Raw genomic sequence first — 20,681 nt, 5'->3', positions numbered from 1 at the left:
GAATTATACATGTAAATAAGAGAACAGCTCACCAAACTATGAATCAAATATTTGAGGCCTAACACTTGAGCCTTGTCTCTTGCTGTCTCCACACCTTATTTTCCTCATCACGCTCTCCTCTGCCACGCTCCCCCTGTCATCGAAATAGCTCCACTGGCTGTGCTCCCCAAGGTACTTCCATCACCTTCAGGTCTCTCCCTCAAGATCCTTCCCTGAAACAAGATAGACTTGCATTGTTCGCACCTTCACTGTTACCTGAGTCTCCTCTGTCTCATCTTCATCACACGTTTGACAACCTATCCTTGCACCTGACTGCTCTTTCTCGACACTGAACCTCTTGTCTAATGTCCATGGTGCCAATGCTGTGTTGAGATCTCATGTTAACTTATGCACATTTAAAAGAGGAACCAACATGGCAGAAAATGGTTTTTTTTATAATATCCAAAAGGATTGCAAAAGACCTACAGCAGGCATAGGCAAACTCGGCCCCCCAGATGCTTTGGGACTACAACTCCCATCATCCCTAGCTAACAGGACCAGTGGTCAGGGATGATGGAAATTGTAGTCCCAAAACATCTGGAGGGCCGAGTTTGCCTATGCCTGACCTACAGAATGCTGTGCTGTCCTGAGCTGTCCATGGTGCTGAAAGCAACAGTGCCTATTTGAAAGCTACAGTTGTTTATTCAGACTGGCTTTGAGACAGGTAGCCCATAAACCTTCATGCAGTAATTAAGGTGTGGGGGACATGTGTCCCTCCAGATGTTGCTGGACCCCCCCAGAAGTTCCAGAAGTCATTGTCAATGTCTAGGAGTGATGGGAACTGTAGTTAAGCAACATCAATGGGAGGAAGGAAAAGATTCCCCACACCTGCAGTAAAGTAAGCTTCTCTGAAAAATCGCACACACTGTGCATGATTATTTTCATAAGAGTTTGCAGATGTGAGCATTAAAGAACATGTGGTCATGGCAAGCATATAGGTGTTTCCACAGAAACTCAAGTGTCCAAAGTGGGGGGGGGGGGCGGACCCACAAAAGCAGATTTGATTATTTTTCACCAAAGAACTTTTTCTGTCTGAAGAGATGAACTACTGTTATCCTTCTGATACAAATTTGAATATATTTTACAAGAATGCTGTAAAAACTCAGTACTCAGGGATAGCTCCTGCTTGTTTTTGTTCTGTGCTGAGGATTGCCACAGCAGCACAGAGCAAGCTCTCTGTGGCTTTTGGAGATTATGTTTGAGCCATTTTAAGAGCTGCCTGATTTTAACCGATGTCATCTTTAAATAAATCACAATTGCAGCCATAGCTAAATGCAAACACTCTGGGACTTCTTATATCCTGATCAGAAAACAAATGACAGTGGCTGCAAGTTTGTCTTAAAATTTTGCAAAGTTATTTGGAGATAATTTCCAGTAGTAGTTTATTATTTATCAGACTAAAGACCACAGCAAAGAAACTGGAGCGTTACTGCTCCAATATAGCTAGACGCCATGCTTTGCTGTGTTCCTGGGAGTGACAGGGAAGGTACACCATGACAAAGAGAGGGCATCAGGAGCAAGGAGGCAGAGAACAACTGGAAGGCTAAAAAAAGAGACCTTCTTATATACTATACTGTGGTCTCCTAAACCAACCTGCTGGTATGTAAAGAAGTTCCAGGGAATGCTTACAAGCTGCATGATGAGTCTGGGTCTGTATGCATCCCTTCCCACCATCATTTCTACCCATCGCATTGTCCTCACGACAACCCTACGGAGTAGGGAAGTTCCCTGGAACTTCTTTACGTACCAGCAGGTTGTTTTAGGAGACCACAGTATAGAAGGTCTCCTCCTTGTTTAGCCTTCCAGTTGTTCTCTGGCTCCTTGCTCCTGATGCCCTCTCTTTGTCTGCATATCATCTATGTCTGACCTCAGCCTCATCCTTTTAGAGTTGGCATTCTTGAGGAATGAGAGTGATATTCCTCCTCTGACATTTCTAAGTCTTCTTCAGCAGGTCTCCCACCAGAGGGCCTCTCAAGGGTCTCTTCAGCTCTGACACCAGGAGAGCCTGCTTGCTCCTCAGGGTCCTTGACCCATGGAGTGCCTGGTTTGTCCTCCAATGACTTATTGTCTGGCACCAAGTCAGGGCTAGGCATGACTGATATGTACCCCTAGACAGATGAGAAGCCATGCAGATTAAAAGCTGTTTTGCATACCATTCCACGAATAGACAATGATTTAACTACCAGATTGCATCTCTGCACAGTTAGGTGATCTGGCCTCAACACACATTATCTATCCACACCCAGTCCACACTTGCATGTACATCAATCTTCAACTTTACTGATAACAAAACTTAAAACAGCAAACAATAAATACTTAGAAGGATAAATAGAAGGCTGAATCAGGTTAAGGTAAAAGAGATAGTATGGAGGAAGTGAAATACAACACAAGGTTAAGCTTCCTGGGCTGCAGCTCAAAATGACAGAGGACAAGGCCAGAGGAAGGCTAGCCTGAGCAGGGGCAGAAATTCTATCTAGGAAGAACCAACCAGTGCAAGGTAATAGGGACAGTAAGACCTGATCAGGTGCTTACAGATATATGAAGGGGAAATTAAAGCAGGTCTAAATGCAGAGACTAACACAGAGTGCAATGCCCAGTCAAGGAAGAAGTGTTAGGAGATTTGAGATGGCACTAATCAGCTGTTCAAGACAGGGAGCTGAATTTCATCTGATCACACTGAAAGAATCACACTGCCAAAGAACGGATCAATCTGATCACCCCACGCATGCCCTAGCTGCTGAATTAGTGCACAATCTGATCCAGACATAAGATTCTTTAATTAAGGGTTAAACCCCCTCCTAGCTGTGGGCTAAGAGGAAAGGGTTAAAAACCCTCGCCACATGCCATGGTGCTGAAACCCATAACTATCTGAATTTGTTTTTTTTTAAAAAACTAGACAAATCCTTGAACTTGCATAAATAACTTCATACCTAGTTTGTCTTAATACCTCTTAACTGAAACATTAACAGTGTTTCAGCAAAACTATCATTGCCAATCCATTTATCTTCTCATCCCACCTCACTCAGCCACCTTCTTCACAATCTTGGTTCCATGATGGAATCTTGGAATTCAAACCAGACAATTAGAGCAGAGCTTCTGTGTTTGAAGAACTGGGAGCCAGAGTCACTGTGATACCATATAGAGCTTTTTGCAAAATTTCACAAATAAAAAGATTTCATCTTTGCAGTCAACAATTACATTATCGTTAGGAACGAGGCTGTCCTGATTACTGTGCATGGGACTATTGGTGGGCAACTAATGAGAGCTCAGGCATTTTAATCAAAGAAAATTAATGTTCCTTGATAGCTGGAACGCTCCCTCCCCTGCCTTTGGATCACAGCACTCTTCAGTTGGGGAGAGGGAGAGAGAGAGAGAGAGAGAGAGAGAGAGAGAGAGAGAGAGAGAGAGAGAGAGAGAGAGAGAGAGCGTGTAGTGGTGCCAGTTTGATTTTGGCAGACACAGAATGTCTGGGTAGAGTCAACTGGTATTTGAACAGGAGTTTAGCTCGACTGGAAGCAACTGATAGTGCTGGTGGGATTCACACCATTGCTTTGGGAGTCTGATGCAGGGCCAGCCATTTTTTTCTGCCTGTTGTATTCATTTCCACTCTGATCTCCTTCTATTTTTGAAAGAAAGAAAAAAAAACCCACAAAGATATCATACGTTTTTAGCTGTTTTATTGATACTTTTAACAACCAAGTGGTATTCTTATTCTTATTCTATGTGTTATGTTAGTTAAATAAACAAATGTGTCCCCAATGCACTATGAAGGAAACTAAACCTTATTCTACTGCCCCTAGTTCAGGGAATTGGAGAGCACTTAACATAGAGATCAGAGCTAAGCCATGGACTGTGGCCAAGGTAAAAGCTGCAACTTTAATATTTATTGCTAGGGAACTGCATGTTTCTTTCAACACAGCCATACATTCCTATGTTACATCGTGAGCTTCCCTACCCTTGTCAGCAGCAACAAATTATGTGGAGCAGAAACAGGGAAAATATGCAGTGAAGAAGAGAAGAAGAGTTTGGATTTGATATCCAGCTTTATCACTACCCCAAGGAGTTTCAAAGCGGCTAACATTCTCCTTTCCCTTCCTCCCCCACAACAAACACTCTGTGAGGTGAGTGGGGCTGAGAGACTTCAGAGAAGCGTGACTAGCCCAAGGTCACCCAGCAGCTGCATGTGGAGGAGCGTAGACACGAACCCAGTTCCCCAGATTACAAGTCTACCGCTCTTAACCACTACACCACACTGGCTCTCACAGTGGTACAAGACAAAGGAAAACATTACAGTGGGAGGTCAGCTCAGGGATGCCATTTTGGGCAGCAGTCCTGTGTCATGCACCGCATGCAGTTAATTGCTTTTAAACACCCAGTAATTATGCAACCTTTTGTTGAAGAGGCAAAGGAGACATATAAAAGATGTCAAAAAGTTGTGCCTTGGCCACACGTATAAAGGACAGAAGTACCAAACATGACTTGGCCAAACCGCGAGAGGCAGTGAAGGATAGGCGTGCCTGGCGTGCTCTGGTCCATGGGGTCACGAAGATTCAGACACGACTGAATGACTGAACAACAACAACCAAACATGATGACTAACAGCCACAAAGTAAGACATAATCCAGTTTCTCCATGTTCAGGATTTAAAAAGGACACCACCAGTGACCAAGTAATTTATTACTCTGGTATACGCAATACTGTGCCTTTACACCATGTAGGAGTATTTGCCTAGCAGAGATATTTCCCTCTACATATAGCATTTTATGCAAGGCAGCTGCAGTTCATTGAATTCTGTGTGAGTTCAAGAAACCTGCCAGTTTTCAGTCTGGTCTGAAGTGTTCTTGCACCGTGATCTACTGCTTGTCCAACACCAACAGAGAAACAGTCTGCTTTGCAGCTCCCCCTCAGCATGGTGCAGGCAAGTGCATCACCTGAAGCCACGCCAATTACACAGAATTACTATTGCATATAAGCAGCAGTCATGGCTATTCAGCATCATTAGGTTTAAATCAAATCTGTCTACTGTCTGACCAGACAACAGATGCCATGCCAGACCCCCTTAATGTTTGATTTGTACAAGCAGACTCTCAAATCTGAAATATTTTTCCTATGGTATGTACAGTTACCGAAGTCAGAGTTGTGGAAAGTTAAACCTTTTCCTTCTTGCACAAGGTGTCGATTTTACAAGTGGGACCTGCAACAAGATGCAGCAGGGTTGACTGCTCTTATTCAGGGTTCAAGCCAGGAAGCCATGCCATTTACTAAGATACTCCAAACCATCCCTCCTTCCCACCCTGGCTTTCCACTCCCACAACAATAAGCAGCAGACTATGCCCACTAAGTAGTCCTCAATGAACCATTTTCATTTAAAAATCCCTATATATTAATGTAAGATTATGGTGCAGAGGTAAAGGTAAATGACCCCTGGGAGATTAAGTCCAGTCAAAGGCGACTATGGGGTGTGGCTCTCATCTTGCTTCAGGTCAAGGGAGCCGGTTTTGTCCACAGACAGTGACCAGTTTGTCCAGGTCATGTGGCCAGCATGACTAAACTACTTATATAATAATTTTTTATTTGTACCCCGCCCATCTGGCACAACAGGACACCGTGATGGGTGCCAGAGCACAGGGGAACACTGTTTACCCTCCCACCGCAGTGGTACCTATTTATCTGCTCTCACTGGTATGTTTTCGAACTGCTAGGTTGGCAGGAGCTGGGACAAAGCAATGGGAGTTCACTCCGTCGCACGGACTCGAACTGCCGACCTTCTGACCGACAAACACAGGAGGCTATGTGGTTTAGACCAAAGAATGGCGCAGAAGTATAGCATAGCATGTAGTGTAAATATTTTATACATATCAGGTAGGATTCACCTAATGATCCAATGGAAGCTGTATGCTATGAGTTGCACTTGAGCAATGGGGCTTCCACCTTTGCCCCAAGCACCCCCTGAAATTAGCTTGGGAAAGATGAGGAGAACTCCTAGAATAGAGCTTGGGGGGATGAGAAGGGGCATGTTCCATCTGGCAAGCTGAAATGCTTGTGCAGACAGAACATTCATCCAAGAGCAATGTTGAACTCCACTACACACAAACTATGGATTTTTGTGTATAGTTACATATAATTACTCACTTTACAAAAAAAAAGTCAGTGCACAAGTGGCTCGGACATCAGCAGGCACTCAGTGGAAGTGGAGCTTTGATGTGAGGGTGTTAGTATTGGCACCCTTTTTCTAGAAAAAAAAGCACTGTGAGGAACCATTAGTGAGCACACGTTAGGTTTGGTCAGCCAACCAGCTACAAATCTGCCTAACAGTTACCTCATCCAGCCCACATTTTACCAGCTTCTCCGCAAACATATCATGTCAAAAGCCTTACTGAAATCAAGATACACCATGTCCACAGCATTCCCCTGATCCACCAAGTTCTATAAAAAAAGAAAAGAAATGAGATTCATCTGTCATGAGTTTTATTTGAGAAACCTATGCTGGGTCTTCGTAATGACAGCATCCTTTTCTAGGTGCTCACAGACTGGCTGTTTAATTATCTGGCAGGACCTTTCCTGCTATCAACATCAAGCTGTCTGGTTGGTAGTCACCTGGGTCTTATTTCCCACACCACCCCTTTGTGAAGATGGGGACAACATTTGCCTGCCTCCTGTCTGGAGGGACCTAATCTCTTATTCTCAAAGATCATAGACAGAGCCTCTGGGATTACATCTACAAATTCCTTTAGTATTGCTGGATGCATGATATTTTAGAGGTGATTGAAATGTTAAGCCTCTCCTACGAAGCCACCAAAAAGCATTCATTTGTGCTAGCATGCTGGTGGTTACCATTTCTAAAAGGCGCTGCTGACCCACCATATGCGGCATCTACAAGATGCTGCAGAATAACCTTTGGTGCTGTGCCTTTGTACCCTAGCTGATGCACAGAGTAAAAAGCATTTAAATGTTATGCTCACCATGTGGAGCCCTATCATGGGTAATCAGTTTGTACTGATGACCACATGGGGGCATTTAAATCAGCCTTCAGTGATTAGCTTATAAAATACATGTGGATTTAGTTAGAACCCAAATTTAATATTATCCTAACTTAAGTCTTTTCCTCTATGTAGACTATAAACCAATGTAGTAAAACCTCATTTATACAAATTAGCTGGGATCTTTATTACAATTTTTTTTAAAAGAAGGAAATAAAGCAGTTGGGAAAGACTCCAACATTGCATTGAGGGCTGTGCTGAGAGAGGAGGAGGAAGCAGATTAATTTTGGTTTTAAATGGTTTCGTGGAACCACAAGTTCAGTAAACATAATTACTACCTCCCAATAAATAAGTGGAATAGTTGCACGACATGAGACTCCTTAGGAGACAAAGCCATTGCAGATAAAAGTGCATGTTTATTGCATGCCTACAGTATGCCAATTGCTTTATAGGACCCACAAATTATGTTATAAGCTGCTTGGATCGGGATCAAAAGTTAGATGACCAGAATGACGGTGAAGAGGAAGGCACAGGCTTGATGAAGAAGTGACTTAAAATAATTCTCTCTTTGCCTGAGGGCCACATTCACCCTTGGACTATCTGCTAAGGGCTGCGTGGGGTGAGTGTGGCCCAAAGTAGGTATAGCCAGCACACCCTCTCACATGCTTATATAGCACATAAGCAGAACACATGTGCAGGTACACAGCCCTGCTTCTCAGCTAAATTAGTGGGCGGGTTATCAACTGGATGACTAGGGAAGGAGCAACTTGAATCCTTATCTGGGTACTGCCCATATCAGTGTAGGGCCAATACAGGGTCTCTCTTCCTCTCTCTCTCTCTCTCTCTCTCTCTCTCTCTCTCTCTCTCTCTCTCTCTCTCTGGTGGACAGGAACATTCCCTCCCCCAGCCCTCCCAGACAACAACCTTTACCAGCCTTACTACACATGCTCCTAGAGAGTTTCTACCTGGGTGGAACATGACCTTGAACTGTCAGCCTGTGACAGCGGCCACACCCCAGGAACTACTTTTACTGGCCAGCTAAACCAGGTGAGGATAGTCAATGGGTCTTAAACCTTTAGTGAGTTGGAAACTTCCCTTGCATGCAAAAACAGGCTCAGGTGGATTGAGCAGATGAGATCAATAATGGGTCCAATGGTCAAGAAGGCAGGAAGTGAGGGGCAGATGGGGCTCGTCAACCTGGGAAGGCAGCCCATCTAGGAGAAGCAAAACTCTGATCCTAAACCTCTGCTGCCTTGCAGGATATCTTCAGGAGAAGAAAAGGCTAAGGAGAAAACCCTACACAAATCCAGAGTGAAGCCCCTGAGATGGTTGGATGGCTCCTTATACAACTCCTACAAGCAACTCCTGCAGCCAAGCCATGTATGGCTCTGCTTTCCATAGGACCACATCAGTGAGGTCGTGTGGGGGGCACGGGTCTTGTCATCTGGCAGCCCAGGACCTCCATACACACTGCCTAGGCTTGCACCCCGATGGGTGCCAAAAATAAATTATTTATTTCTTACATTTATATCCCACCTTTCCTCCACAGAGCTCCGTTTATCCCCCTCCTCACTGAATCCTCACAAGAACCCTTTGTGGTAGGTCAGGCTAATAGACTGCGACTGGTCACCCGGTATGCTTCATGGTGAATTGGGGATTCAAACTGTGGTTTCCCAGGTCCAAGTCTAACACTCCAACCACTGTACCACACTGGCTTAATGGGTAATGCTTCTTTTTATGCCTGGATGAATGACAGAGAGGGGTGTGTGCGGGTCTATAGCAGAAATTTGATGACTGTGCAGAGGTAAAATTCACATTTCTTGCTCTGCCCACTTTTGTCTCTGCCTCCACCTACAAGTAGCATGTGGCTCCTGGAAGGCTACACAAAAAGAAATATGACCTTAGGACTGAGTATACTTTCCCATCTTTGAGTTTCATGACATGGCCTTTAGTAAGTTCTAGCTAGGGAACAATGGTTAGCTTTCATGTGCATTGGTTTTTTACATGAGTAGTACTCTCTTATGTGCATGTTACCTGTGATTACCGTTCCTTTAAAAAAAAACCAAACTGGAGCCAACTCTCCACTCTCATTGCAACAAAACCTGCTGCTAGGAAGAATGAGGACAAAGATGTCAGGGCTTGAGAAAATAAATGGCAGCCTTTTCCTACCATCTGCTACTCATCAGCAAGCCAAAGGAGAGACAATGCACACCTGCAGGCAGGAGCTGAAATGCCACAGAGACAAGAAGCTTTAGCAACTGTGCCCAAAGGCAACAGAAATAAACACACTGAACAGAAAAAGGAAGAGCTTTAATACTTCCTGTCCCCTTCCTGTGTTTCACAATAGAATTCAGGTTCTCTAAATAATTGACCTGTCTCTTTGCATTTGACCCCGACCTTACCAACGGACTTGGTTGCACAGGAACCAGGAATTAGGAAGTAAAAACATCTTACTGGACAGCGGCAGCAAATTTGGTGATGCCCCACCAACTTCAGCCAGCCCCCAGCTGCCTTCCTTCTTACTTTTAACCAATCCAGGGGATGTAATTGCCTGTCACCTTCCTCCTCCTCCTCCTCCTCCTCCTCCTTCTCAGTGTCGGAACTGCCCTTGTAGAACACAGCAAAGAGGATGGGGAATTAGTTGGCTCTCTGTGTTAGTGACTCTGGCTCCACCTATTGTTTGGGCTCCCTGTCTTCTGCCGCACCAGTCCAAATGGACATCAGCCGCCTCTAGTACTGGACCCTCCACTGACGTGAACACATTACGTTTATGTAAGGAGGCCAAATAGGCAAGTATCTCCTCCCACACAGTTCTGGCTTCATTGCCCAACCCTGTGTCTCCCCTAATCTCATCTATTTTTGTATGTTTTTTTAGTATCAGTCCCTTTAATAGCAACCTCAGAACTTCAACTAGTGGAGTGTGAACAGGTTTGAGACCAGAAGCAAGGGTGTGTGTGGAGATACTGGGGACTAGTCATTCCCAAGTTATGGAGAAGTGCTTGTCTCTGCACCCCATTAGGTACCTCTGGGTACCCTGCACCCACCACTTAGTAGGAGAGAAGGAAAAGGAAGTGAGGGCCACTATCTGATCAGCTTACTTGAGGGGGAACCGGCCCCGGTTGCAAGTTGCATTTCTGAAAGTAACTAAATGCTTCAAAGCACGCATACATTAGGTACTGATTCAAACCACAGAGAAACTAGCAGCTGGGCTCTGCACAGTGCATTGTACATGCAGCAATCTCTGTTTTTTTAAAAAAAAAATGCATGGCCAAATAAAGAGATATGGGGGGGTAAGCTCTGTCCCTCAAGGTTTGAGGGAAGCTGAAAATCCCTGCAATCTGAAAGATGACTCTCACATGTTCTAAAGAATGTAAGTACTTGCCATACACAATGTATACCTATTTTCATAATGCGTGAAGCAGGTGATGACAAGCCTCTCTGTGCCTGATGCTTGGCTTACTGTATGATTTGTCTCTTACCCGTTAACAGGTGAATCTCTTTGTCTTGAAAGAGCTGGGTGACAGGAGCAGTTGTCTGCATGGGGAGAGCATTTCTAGCTTTTCAAAGATGACATGAATTCCCAAGTCTGAGGCATCACCTTCTATAGCAAAGATTGCATCAGTTTTTTTTTCTGAGCATAGGCAGTGCCTCCAAAAATGTTTTATATATGTCTGCATTGTGGGACACTATTGCTGATTTATCAGGTGGAAGAGCTTAGGAGAGAGAGAGAGAGAGAGAGAGAGAGAGAGAGAGAGAGAGAGAGAGAGAGAGAGAAGCAGCAGATTGTCTGAAGGCAAGCAGCTTTACAGAAAACCTGATCTAACCCTATTGCTGTTTGGAGGCTAAGAAACAGATACTAAATCACTGCTGCTCCTTTATTTCTGTTTTATTTTTTTTTGGAAGATGTACAAGCAACACATCACCAGAGGGAACATCCCTATCACTCTAGATAACGCACCAGTGATCAAATGACTGATTGCATGTCGGCCACATCATATTGGCTAGGGGGGAAATTCAATTTTAGTAGCTCTCCCCAGCTCATGAAACCCTAATAGCCTTTAAAAACTCTTATAAAAACCACCCAAATGAAAGCTGTGATATGGCTGACTAGCACACAAGTCAGCCCACTGAGTTATGACTTGGAGCCACTGATTTCAAGGGATTAAGGAAGAAGCTGATCAACATGGTTGTCATGATTCTCCTAGTACGTTTGGAGTTATTTTTCTCAGCAGGTGACTGAGACCACATAGAAGTAAGCAATTGGACGAACCCAGCTCTACAATACTGTGATTCAGTGGGATCATAGGATCATATAATTGTAGAGTTGGAAGGGAACCCGGTGGTCATCTAGTTCCCTGCAATGCAGGAATCTCAACTGAAGTATCCCTGACAGGTGGCTATCCAACCTCTTCTTAAAAGCCTCCAATGAAGGAAAGCCCACCACCTTCCGGGGGAGTCCATTCCACTGTCTGAAGCAGGTATAGGGGACCTTCCAGCTGTTGTTGGATTCTAGCAGTACCCACGGTCAGGGATGATGATTGGTGCTGGAGAGTCCAGCAACATCTGGAGGGACACAAGTTCCCCATCCCTGGCGTAGAGATGCTGGGAAGACAACCCAACACTTTCGTCTGGAAGTTCACTAGGCAGACTTGAGCTTTCAGAATAAGCTACCCCACAGATGCCACAGAGACAGATGTGGATATTGAATGTAAGTGGGACCTGCATAAAAGGTTGTACAGGTAATTCGAAGTGCTCCTGTTCATTGTTCCAGTAAGTCAGCCATGCCTTCTTCTGTGAGACTCTATCCCTCAACAGCAGAGGTGGTTTTGGGGTAGCACGACTGGTGTGGTCGCACTGGAAGCCATGCTGCAGGGTGCACCACAACAATGCTGCAGAATGGAGTGAGAGAGGCAGGGGGTGCCAAATTTTAGATCGTGCTGGGTGGTAATGAAATTTGAGAGCCCAAATTTGTCACTGCCAACAGATAGTTTCATGACCTATGCTCAGTCTTCATGTGGGCATTTTGAGGGTTTCAACCCTACTAAACATTTTCCCCCTAGTGTTTTGGGTTTGTTTGTTTGTTTGTTGTACTACTGGAGACACTGAGATTCCCTCCCGCCCCAGCCTCCTGATATCTCCCTGTTGCATTGTTGTTTTGGCTTCCTAAGCATTGGCACTCAGATCTGAACATCAAAAATAGTGAGAATGAAGGGGCAAGCAGAAAGTGGAGCAAGAGTAATAGCCCGAGAAAAAAAAAAGTGTACAAATCTTTTCACCATAGTCTACCTAGAGGTAGCCAGGAAGGTAATACCCAGGGGCCCTAGTATCACAAATAGCTATCATAAAATTTCAACATGCAAGAATTTTAGAAGCACATGTGTAACATATACATTTGAAATAATAATAAAAAACACCCTCTGAAGGCATTGGTAAAATTCCAGTTGATGTTGATGGCTGTGAGTTGAACCTTTTGTCGTTGCCAGTGTTACTGATTCTTACTACAGTCAAAGCCAAGCTGCTCCTGAGTGGTAGAAGAGAGACCTCTTGTGGCTTTTTTAAAAAATGGCACAGTCTAATATATACCAATGCATTTAAAGTACCCAAACTTTATTTAAGCAGAAAGAGGCTTAAATAGATTTCACCAAGTAGAAAATTGTGATTTTTTTTAAATCATTGCAGGGGGGAAAGAAATAAAGAGGATGATAGTGATAGCAATGGTTAAACAGGCTCTAAATTTATAAAAGTAGAGCATGGCATAACATTTGATGCAATGTGGAAGGAAACATTATAACTCATTCCCTTAAGACTGGCATGGGACAGTCAGCTGAGATGTTCTCTCTGGCAAAACCCTTAAACTGCACCAGCTAAATGACCTGTTCCTTTCTATTTGAAGTAGCCACTGAAGCAAACTGCAAACTATTGTTCCAGTTACAGGTAGGTAGCTGTGTTGGTCTGCCATAGTCAAAACAAAATAAAAAATAAAAAAATCCTTCCAGTAGCACCTTAGAGACCAACTAAGTTTGTTCTTGGTATGCATGCATGCACACGAAAGCTCATACCAAGAACAAACTTCGTTGGTCTCTAAGGTGCTACTGGAAGGAATTTTTATTATTATTATTATTTTGCAAACTGTTGGTTATGCTTTCAGCACCATAGACAGCAGCCCCACTTGCAAGCCACTCTAGCCCTGCAAGTATCCTGCCATGCTCATCTCTGCTCAGATCCCCCTTCCAGGCCCTTTCCCAAACACTCCCTACGACGTCTGCTCCACATCTATCTATCTATCTATCTATCTATCTATCTATCTATCTATCTATCTATCTAGGTCCTTCTGTACCAGGAAGGGGTCAACTTATCTAGGCTCCCTTCCTTTCCCCCAACTTCAATACATGCACAGCCACGATGACTTCCTGCTCCTTCCTATGGGCCACAGTTTGGTGGTAGATTATCTGCTTTGCATGCAGAAGGTCCCAGGTTCAATCCCCGGCATCTCTAGGTAGAGTTGAGAGAGAACCTTGCTGGGAACCCTGGAGAAGTTGCTGCCAGTCAGTGTACACAATACTGAGGTAGATGGACCAGTGGCCTGTCACAGTATAAGGCAGACCCCTGTGTTCCCTGTGGTGTAATGAACTGTGAAAGAGTCAGTGGATTCCCAGTGGAAACTGCCAAAAAAATGCAAGACGGTCCCTCCAAACATTACACTCCATAGTTCAATGAATCTAAGGCAAGAAATGCATTTTTGCCTTGGTGTGAGAGATGTTATGATCTGAAACTGGGATAGGGTATCACATTGCTACCCAGCTGCAACAGAGGGACAAGTGAGACATCTGACCTGCCCTACAGTGCCTTTATGAAACAACTTGATACCCAAATGTACTGATTTTCCTCTTCCTGTTCGGACTGTATCTTTCAACCTTGGAACCAAGGGTAGTCAACCTGTGGTCCTCCATTTATTTTTATTAATACCCCACTTTGCCTCCAAGGAGCTCAAGGTGGTGTGCTTCTCCTCCCCATTTTATCCTCACAGCAACCCTGTGGCATAGCCTAGGCTGAGAGACTGTGACTGGCCTAACATCACCCAGGGAACTTTATGGCTGAGTAGGGATTTGAGCCCTGGTCTCCCAGGTCCTAGTCCGACACTCTAAATCACTGCACCAAACTAGCTCTTGTTGTTGCACTCAGATTCCCACCACCCCTGAGGAATAGCCATGCTGGCTGGGGATGGTGGGAGTTGGAGCCTCAAAGCATTTGGAGGGCCCCCTGGCTAGCTTACTAGCCATTATTTTAAATGGTGAAAACCCCCGAAAGCTTTGATAGAAAGGTAATATAAAATGCAGGAAATGAAATATGTACATAAATAAAACTGCTATCTTTTCAGCTATACCTTGAATATCCTCGCTGTAAATAAAACATTCACCTCTACATAGAGACACAGAAGAGTCACAGAAACAGAGTTGAAGGGGACCACAAGGGTCAACTAGTCCAACCCCCTGCAATGCAGGAATCTTTTGCCCAACGTGGGGCTTGAACCCACGACCCTGAGATTAAGAGTTTCATACTCTACCAACTCAGCTAAGTGCGAGGACGTGCAGTAAAACAAGCCTGCGAACTGTAATCACATAACCTTCCCAGATTCAGGGGACTGAGATGTCACTGTCAGGACCACAGTGGGTGAGTAAGGTTAATGCCTTCGCTTTTCAGGCACACCCTCCTAAAGATTGGTCCATTTACATGGCTATGAGGCTTAGTTTTGAAAAGTTCTTGGGGATGTGGGTGCAGCTGAGGAGTGTAGATGCATACTATGCGTTAAGCATTACATGTAGTTTTACCCTTAGATATTTTAAGTGACAAAATAGTCTAAGAAACATAAACATTTGTTTAAAGCTGGTTCCCACATTACCATCTGGGCATGTGGTTTCCAAATAATATAGTACAGTTAGTATTGCCACTATGGTCCTAATGTTCACAAGCAGATGTTTCCAAAGAGGTTTCACATTTGACCTTCAATTCATACCCCAGAAATATCCCTCCATTCTTTTGTAAATAGTGGAAGGGTTTTTTTTTTTTTCCTTCCCAGATAATTTGATCACAGCAGAAAGTCACTGAGGAGAAACCAAGCTGCCTTTGCATGCGCTGCAACGAGAACCCAAAGCTTAAAGAGATCTATCTCACCAGAGTCTAGATAGTCATGGCATAAATAAATGCAAATCTAACAGTTACTCTTCCAGACTGAAACAGAGGTAAGAACAATAAACAAACAACAGGAACGCACCGAGCATATCCAAATTCCCTGTTCTCATGCTTCTGCAACTAGTTCAAAGCTCAAACGTCATGCTAAACTTTGCAAAATCCTCAGGCAGAGCAAAGAGCTACCAGAGTCATCTGAGAGCTAACTGATACAATGAGAAGTGGCCTGGAAACACAAAGAGATTCTTTACAGTATTTCTGAGCAGTGATATTAGCAAAAATAATAATAATATTTTTTTAGCAAAACAACCTTTGAAAGGGGAAACTACTTACAGGGGTGCTGCCATCTGAAAAGGTGTTCATACTGATTGAGCTGCTCATCTTGTCAGATGACAAGGAAGGGGGTGATGGACTGCGCTTCTCCAGATGCTCCTGGCTCTGTAAATCTTGACGCTGTAGATATTCACGCCATGCTCTCTGAATGCTGTATGTAATTTGAAACATGGGTGAATAGAGAAACCTCTTATGTATGCACACACTACTGAAACATTTCCCTCCAATGGGGGCCTGATAGAAGGTAATCTCGGAGAGCCAGAGTGAGATTTTGCACAGTGTTGGAATTTAAATGAAAATCTTTTCAAATATCTCTTTTTTTGAAATTGGGCTTTCAAATATATGCGTTTCCCAAAAACACAGGGTACAAACCCAGCCCAAACCACAGTCTGCTCGTTTCTTTTCAAGGGAGAAGAGCTAAGTGCATGCTTCAGGCTGCAGACCTCTGTGCACTTACCTGCAGTAAGTCTCACCGAACTCAATGGGGCTTACTTTTCTTTTAAAAGACTTATATAGGATTGTGTTGCTTGTCTAGTTTATGAAATTTTAAAACAATAATCAACTTCAGTGGCGTGTGGTGGAATTCTTCATAGGGGAGCATTTAGGGCAGAGGCACCAACTTTCAAGGGTGATTTGGGGGGGGGGCACCAATGTTGTGTGCATGAGCATCGCACCTCCCTCCCTAAGTCAGGCAGAAGCTTCCCAGGAAGGAGGCACTAGGCTTTAATACTTTAATACTCTAATTTGCCAGGAACATTTAGAGGACTAGCATTGATCTCTTAGTCCACTGACCACGCACCACTGGTCAACTTGTCAATTTCTATACAAAATCTAACAGACAGAATTTGGCATGTTGAGGGCTGGGGGGAAAGCAAATTAGGAAGATCAGGAACTTGAATTTAGACACACCTGACTTGTTCACTTCTCTCCACCAATGAACCGGACCCCCCCCCCCCCCAATCCTTCTTAAGCTTTACATTTAGCCAGCAGTGGTTGGTGGTAGGGAGTGGCATGGCTCACCTGGTTTCCCAACATGAGGTCAGAGGGTCAAGAGGGTTAGCATGGTGCAGCCACAGTGGCAGAACCAAAGCAGCGCTTCTGACGCTGCAGCTGCACCAGCATCCCCTCCCTCTCATCTCAGTTACCAGCAGCAACCTTTGCACTGGGAAGCACCCCACTGGGAAGCACCCCACTCCAGCCCTACTTGTGCCCACACAAGGGTAGCCAGATGGAAATGAGGACAGGGTTTGTGCCCCCTTTCAAAGCTGTGCAGAAAAGGAAATTTCAGCAATTGTAGCTTTTGCAATAAGTTACGCCTGCCAATATTTCCTCTTCTGCACAGCTATTAGAGGTGCACAAGTCCATTCCATCTTTTGCTATCTGGTTACCCAATCCTACCCACCTACCTACCTACCTACCCCTCCCCCACACACATTGCTTTTCTAAAAAGAGTACAAAGCATCTTGATTTTTTTAGATCAAGGGTGGGGGAACCCAATATAATCTTATTTAATACATAGATGTAAGCACAGATGTATTAATATGTTAATTAGCTGACCAATGCCAAGACGTCTGTTATCAGCAACAATGATTTTGTGAATGGCCCCTGTTAATAATGCAATTATCGCCGTCTAGGCATTCTATATTTTATTTCCCTCTGACATCAGTGCTCACAGTCCCCCCCAACATGTGAATACACAACCATAACTTGGGATAACACTTCAGACATCTGATGAATAGAATGAAAGTCAATGGAAGTGTATACCATATTAAATGTGTTAGTCTTTACAGAACCACAAGACTCTTCGTTTGTTTTTGCTGCAATAAACTGGCAAACACAGCTACTCTGGAACCAGAGGCATATGCAACATAGACCATGGAAAATATATGCATTTGCTACATTTTTATATGCGCAATCTTAAAACAGGTTTCCAATAGAGTCTTTAAAATAAATTTAAAAATTGGGATTATTGAGAAGTCTTGTGCTCGGTTACAACTCTGTGTTTGACACCAGGTGGCAGTGTAATATCAAATAAATTAGTTTTCAAAATTAGAATAGTTAACTCAGATAAAATTTGCTCATTAAAAGAATGTCTGTATAAATCCCATTTGGCACCTGTATCGGGTTTGAAATTGTTTCTAGGTATGTTTATATTGTTGATGCTTATACTGTTAAATCACTTTGGGTTGTTTCATGGGAAGTGATTCCTACAAAAAACAAAACAATTCCTTGAGATTCTGGTCAAATCTACAAATTCTTTGTGTCAATTCTTTATTTTATTTTCTATATACTTCGGAACTCTCTTTTTTAAAAAAAAACACAAAACACAAAACCTCTTTGGCATATACAGGCTAAGCTCCTAAACTCTTTACTCCAACAAAGGCCAATATATTTTGCATCACCCCGAGTTCTTAGTGTTTGGTTTTGTGTTGTGTTTTTACTATTTTTTGTTGGGAGCCACCGAGAGTGGATGGGGCAACCCAGTCAGATGGACAGCATTTAAATAAATTATTAGTATTAGTATTATAGGAAGGAAGGAATCTAACATGTTTTCTGCCTTTAGAGAATAGCCCACGTGTTACTTCCATTTAGTGATGGGCGAGCTCCTTCCATTTAAACTGGAAATTTTAACTCCCATCACCCCAAACTTAGCAGGACCAGTGGGCAGGGATGATAGGAACTGTAATCCAAAAACAGCTGGAGATCCAAGTCTGGGAAAGCCAGGTCTACTTGCAGGCTTCCCACAGGCATCTGGTGGGCTACAGTGAGAACTAGATGCTGGACCAGATGGGTTTTTGGTCTGATCTTTTGGGGTTCTTATGAGTAAGCATGCAAAGTACTGCAGTGCACAACTATATATGCATCAATGATAAACTGACTTTTTCAATACAACGGAGGCACTCAGTTAAAGAGAAGAAAAGTAAAGGCAGTTTCATTTGTAAAATGGGATATATAATTTTCACACCACGCCACTAGCTTCTATCCAAACCCTACTTAAACTCGTCGTATTCTGTCATCTACCTACAATCTGCTTCACTAAAAGGCATACACTTGGTTTTAATTTGAAATCTCCATGTCCCATAAATATTCTAGTAGTATTTTAACGTTCGCTAAATTGCTTGAGATTGAGCTTTTTGATCTGAAAGTTGGATTCAGTTTAGTAATGGAAAAGGTTACCTAGGAAAAGTAATATTTGGCAAGTCTTACAGAGTCAAATTGAAGCTCAGACTACAGGCCAGATGCCAGTTAAGCCAGAGTGGGGAAACTCATCCCCCCCAGCGCGCACACACACACACACACACACACTGATGTTGCTGGACTCCAGCTCCCATCATCCCTCACCATCAGCCCTGCTGGTCAGGGCTGATGGGGTTTGGAGTCCAGTAACTTCTGGAGTGTCACATGTTTCCCACTCCTGGCTTAAGAACACATCTTCTTTCCCTTCCAGCTGGAAAGATTAAGACCTACTTTTTAGAGCAAAAGTTCATGAGCGGGGTAGATGCTAAATGCTCTCCGAAGGAACAAAGGAAACTGCCTTGCACCAAATCAAGCCATTGGCCCATCAAGCAGCATTGTCTACTCTGACTAGCAGAAGCTTTCCAGGGTTTTTGAGAAGTGTCTTTCCCAGCTCTACCTGAAGACGCTGGGGATTGAACCTTGAATCTGCGCGTGTAAAGCCTGTGTTCTGTCCCTGAGTTATGGCTCAACCTGCTGCTTATCTGCTTCTGACTTAGCAGCCTTTTTGAGAGTTGTATCCCCAGATACAATCAATTCTGCCACCCTGCACATTGCTAATCAGTGTGCTGGAACATCTGAGAAGGGAGGGGATGAAAAACATTTCACCTTCCCTACCACTGCTAAAATGAAAGGGAGGGAGTGTATTCTGGGGACTGGGAGAAAAGGTTTCTGGGGGCAGATGAGAGCATAGTCAGGCAGTAACTTATAAAACGCCCAAAAAGAGGTCAAAGGAGGACAGAGATTTGCATCAAAATTGCACATGCTAATTTATATGTACAGCTGCAGTTAGAAATGTAGATCTGTGTGGCTGCTCATTTTGCCATTCAGGTGATAACTGTCTTCTCTGAAAAGCTGGTTATAAATACGCATCATCACAGAAGTGCCTTGCCAGGTGGGGTGGAGTTTCTATGCTAGCTTCCCAATAGATGGGTCACTGCTGCTTACCAGGAAGAAGAGAGGAAAGGGTGACAAGGCAGGGAGGTCAGCATGCTGTAAACACATTGGCAAGAGTGCCAGATTGGCTCCACTGGTGTTGTTTGCACCACACTGACCTCCCTGATGCCTCACCTCAACCGCTTGCGGCAACTGATGAGAATTTTGCATAGTGGCTCCACCTCACCTGGGGAGCTGCTTCTGTATCCCAGTTCAAAGTGCTGGTGTTGACCTATAAAGCCTTAAACAGCTCAGGACCTACCCAGACCCAGAAATCATTCTCTGAGGCCCTTCTTCATGTCCCTCCTCTACAAGAGGTCTGGAGAGTGGCAACACGAGAATGGACATTTTCTGCAGTGGCTCCCCATTTGTGGTGCTTTCTTTATACACATTTAGGCACGAGATGAAAGTGTTCTTCTTTGGATGTTTGACATCTGATGCCCTTTTAAATGTGTTGTGGGAAGGGCTGGTTGCTGGGTTACCCTCCCCCTTTATTTTCCTTATGTATTTTGTGTAATTTTATGTTGTGAATTATGGTGCTGGAGGAGACTCTTGAGAGTCCCATGGACTGCAAGAAGATCAAACCTATCCATTCTTAAAGAAATCAGCCCTGAGTGCTCACTAGAAGGACAGATCCTGAAGTTGAGGCTCCAGTACTTTGGCCACCTCATGAGAAGAGAAGACTCCCTAGAAAAGACCCTGATGTTGGGAAAGATGGAGGGCACAAGGAGAAGGGGACGACAGAGGATGAGATGGTTGGACAGTGTTCTCGAAGCTACTAACATGAGTTTGGCCAAATTGCGAGAGGCAGTGAAGGATAGGCGTGCCTGGCGTGCTCTGGTCCATGGGATCACGAAGAGTCGGACATGACTGAACGACTGAACAACAAAAATAAAATAAAATAAAATAATATGACTTCAGGGCCCCTGCTCTGCATTCTTATGCAACTTTTTATTTACACTGGCCTCTTTT

The 20,681-nt window shown here is 43.9% G+C and overlaps 1 protein-coding gene across 2 annotated transcripts in view; it reads right to left on the bottom strand.

Annotated features, from left to right (window-relative positions):
* LOC117047418 (schwannomin-interacting protein 1) overlaps positions 1 to 20,681 on the bottom strand; it is a 365,411-nt gene that overhangs the window by 260,950 nt on the left and 83,780 nt on the right. For both annotated transcript variants that reach the window (XM_033150548.1, XM_033150549.1), the window contains exon 4: positions 15,540 to 15,690. In XM_033150548.1, the coding sequence (XP_033006439.1) occupies positions 15,540 to 15,690 (151 nt within the window). The remainder of the gene's footprint in view (positions 1 to 15,539; positions 15,691 to 20,681) is intronic.

The sequence above is a fragment of the Lacerta agilis genome, chromosome 5 (genome assembly GCF_009819535.1).
Source record: "Lacerta agilis isolate rLacAgi1 chromosome 5, rLacAgi1.pri, whole genome shotgun sequence".
Taxonomy (NCBI): domain Eukaryota; kingdom Metazoa; phylum Chordata; class Lepidosauria; order Squamata; family Lacertidae; genus Lacerta; species Lacerta agilis.
This window is presented reverse-complemented; position numbering and strand designations above follow the sequence as displayed.